This window comes from Lucilia cuprina, chromosome 5 (assembly GCF_022045245.1).
Source record: "Lucilia cuprina isolate Lc7/37 chromosome 5, ASM2204524v1, whole genome shotgun sequence".
Lineage (NCBI taxonomy): Eukaryota > Metazoa > Arthropoda > Insecta > Diptera > Calliphoridae > Lucilia > Lucilia cuprina.
The window spans coordinates 7,507,190-7,510,500 of NC_060953.1; the positions used below are offsets into that span (position 1 = coordinate 7,507,190).

Sequence of the window (3,311 nt, forward strand, 5' to 3'; positions counted from 1 at the left end):
CTATAGTCTAGTCTATAGTCTAGTCTATAGTCTAGTCTATAGTCTAGTCTATAGTCTTGTCTATAGTCTAGTCTATAGTCTAGTCTATAGTCTAGTATATAGTCTAGTTTAAAGTCTAGTCTATAGTCTAGTCTATAGTCTATTATTTTGTCTATAGTCTATTGTTTTATCTATAGTCAAGTATATAGTCTAGTCTATAGTTTTGTCTATAGTTTTGTCTAGTCTATAATTTAGTCTATAGTCTAGTCCATTGTCTAGTCTATATTCTAGTCTATACTTTAGTCTATAGTCTAGTCTAAATTTACAAAAAGTATTAAAAACACTACTTTTTAAATTAAATATTGATCTAATGTTCTTACAGGTCCTACCTAATCCTTACTTATTTTTTCATTACCCTACACACACAATGTCTTCTACACCCGCCTCCTCCACCTCGAGTGGCGAAGTTAAATATGTCACCGAAGTGCCTAGTAGTCTCAAACAATTAGCCCGCTTGGTAGTGCGTGGCTTTTACAGCATCGAAGATGCCTTAATCATTGATATGTTGGTGCGTAATCCCTGTATGAAAGAAGATGATATCGCCGAATTATTACGCTTCGAAAAGAAACAAATGCGTGCTCGAATCTCCACCCTGCGTAATGATAAATTTATACAGATACGTTTAAAAATGGAAACCGGACCCGATGGTAAAGCACAAAAAGTCAATTACTATTTTATAAACTATAAAACTTTTGTTAATGTGGTTAAATATAAATTGGATTTAATGCGTAAACGTATGGAAACAGAGGAAAGGGATGCCACCAGTCGAGCTAGTTTTAAGTGTAGCAATTGTAATAAAACATTTACAGATTTGGAGGCTGATCAATTGTTTGATTTTGCTACTCAGGAGTTTCGTTGTACCTATTGTGGCAGTACCGTGGAGGAGGATAGTTCGGCTATACCGAAAAAAGACTCACGTTTAATGTTGGCCCGTTTCAATGAACAGCTGCAGCCTTTATACGATTTGCTAAGAGAGGTAGAGGGTATTAAGTTGGCGCCGGAGATTTTGGAACCTGAACCAGTGGATATTGATACCATAAGAGGGTATTTTTTTTTAGTTATATATAGAAATTTAAGAATTTCTTTTTAATTTTTGTGGGTTTTCATTCAATTTAGTCTTAATAAGCCGGCCAATCAAAGAGGCGAAGGACAAATGTGGTCGGGTGAGGCGACACGTAATCAAGGTTTTGCCGTAGAGGAAACACGTGTAGATATCAATATAGGTGGAGATGATATGCCCGAAACAGTGGCTGAACGTAAGGCCCGCCCAATATGGATGACAGAGAGTACAGTTATAAACGAGGATAATGGTGATAATACCGATGCCATTCTAAATGAGGCTGCACAAAATTCACAACAATTAGGTGGTTTATCAGGTTCGGCAACTAGCTCATCTTCGAATAGCCAGCGCAGAAAAGAACAAGAAGATATTATGGCTGTTTTGCTGCAGCATGAAAAGCAACCGAGTCAAAAGGAGAATCACATGAAAGGACTCAAATCTAATGCAAATTCCAGTGATTCAAGTGATGATGAAAATGATATAGAAAATGCCAAAATACGTAAGTTTGGCATTATGAAAATTCTAGAAATTTTGTTATTATTATTGTTTTGTCCTTTTAGCCAAAACCGATTATAATAATTTCATAAATTCCGAATCTGAGGAAGAGGCTGACGATGATGTTCCTTCCGTTTTAGTAGCCGGCCGTCCTTATCCCCTTGATCAAATCAATGATGAACTAATTGGCCAAATGTCGCAACAGGAAAAGGAAAACTATATTCATGTCTATCAGCAACACTATAGTCATATATATGATTAAATTAACTTTTTTTTCTATATTTATTTTTCTATTTTCAAATTTTCACTAGTTAATTATGTGTAAACAATTGTATGTTTTCTTAAAAAAACAAATCGCCAACAATTTATAAAAAAAGTCTTTCCTGTATTTTCTTTTATATTTAAAAAAAATAAAACCGAAAAAAGAAAAAACTAAATAAAATTAAAATCAAAGAAAAATCTTAATTTTTGTATTAAAAATAAGAAATTTTCCTAAAAGCAAGTTCAAAGTTTTCTATTCGAATTCAAAAAAGGTTAAGTTTAAGCTGGAAATTTAGATATTTTCCTTTCAAAGCCCCTAACCTCAAACTTTTAGATTTTCATTTTCGTTTTTTATAAAAAATTCTGAAAATTTTGTAATTTTTAGGAAATACACATGTTTAAGTTGCTGCTAAACATGTTTGAGAAATACTTTTCCCTTTTAGCTCCCACTCAAGCTACCTCTATGTTTTACTTTATTTACAAATAGATTTTTTGCTTTAACAAACTGTTTTTAAACTAAATTTACTTTAAATTTTTAAAGAAAATTTTAAATATTGTATTGACATCAGGTTTTTTTCAAAAATTACTAATATTTTTTTTTAAATTTGTTTAAAAGTTTTATGTTTATTTACCTTTTTAAGAATGTTGTTTACATCTTGCTGTTAAACAATACTTTTCATATTTAGAGACGTTTCCTTTTAGGGTTCTACAGTTGAAACAAAAAGTCGACTTTTCGACTTTTTTCATTTAGTTAAATGTCGACTTTTCGACTTTTTGCATTTTATGAAAAGTCGATTTTTCAACTTTTCGACTTTTTTCATTTAAATAAAAGTCGACTTTTAGACTTTTTTCGACATTTCGACTTTTTTCGACCTTTTGACTTTTTTTCGAGTTTTTCCGACTATTTTAGAGTTTTTGACTTTTTTCCACTTTTTTAAAATTTTTGACTTGTTTCTAAAATTTTCGATTTTTCGACTTTCTTCGACTTTTTCGACTTTTTTCGACTTTTTACGACTTTTTTCGACTTTTCCACTTTTCGACTTTTCGACTTTTTCCGACTTTTTCGACTTTTTTCGACTTTTTGACTATTTTCGACTTTTTTCCGACTATTTTTTGACTTTTTTCGAGTTTTTTCCGACTATTTTAGAGTTTTTTGACTTTTTTCCACTTTTTTAAAATTTTTGACTTGTTTCTACAATTTTCGATTTTTCGACTTTTTCCGACTTTTTCGACTTTTTTCTACTTTTTTCCGACTATTTTTGGACTTTTTTCGAGTTTTTTTTCGACTTTTCGATTTTTTGCGACTTTTTCGACTTTTTTCGATTTTTTAGACTTTTTAAATATTTTCGACTTCTTTCTACTTTTTTCCGACTATTTTTTGACTTTTTTCGAGTTTTTCCGACAATTTTAGAGTTTTTGACTTTTTTCCACTTTTTCAAAATTTTTGACTTGTTTC

At 31.1% G+C, this 3,311-nt stretch overlaps 1 protein-coding gene across 1 annotated transcript; it reads left to right on the forward strand.

The window, feature by feature from the left end:
• The first annotated feature begins 363 nt into the window (after positions 1–363).
• Positions 364–2,047, forward strand: LOC111687021 (general transcription factor IIE subunit 1). Its single transcript, XM_046952898.1, has 3 exons — positions 364–1,083; positions 1,156–1,598; positions 1,660–2,047. The coding sequence occupies exons 1-3, from the start codon at positions 407–409 to the stop codon at positions 1,854–1,856; spliced, it is 1,317 nt and encodes a 438-aa protein (XP_046808854.1). The 5' UTR covers positions 364–406; the 3' UTR covers positions 1,857–2,047.
• Positions 2,048–3,311: the final 1,264 nt, after the last annotated feature.

Coding starts and splice junctions, on each gene's coding strand:
- LOC111687021 (XM_046952898.1), top strand. CDS start 407: ATGTCTTCTACACCCGCCTCCTCCACCTCGAGTGGCGAAGTTAAATAT. Junction 1,084..1,155: donor GATATTGATACCATAAGAGG/GTATTTTTTTTT, acceptor CATTCAATTTAG/TCTTAATAAGCCGGCCAATC. Junction 1,599..1,659: donor TATAGAAAATGCCAAAATAC/GTAAGTTTGGCA, acceptor TTGTCCTTTTAG/CCAAAACCGATTATAATAAT.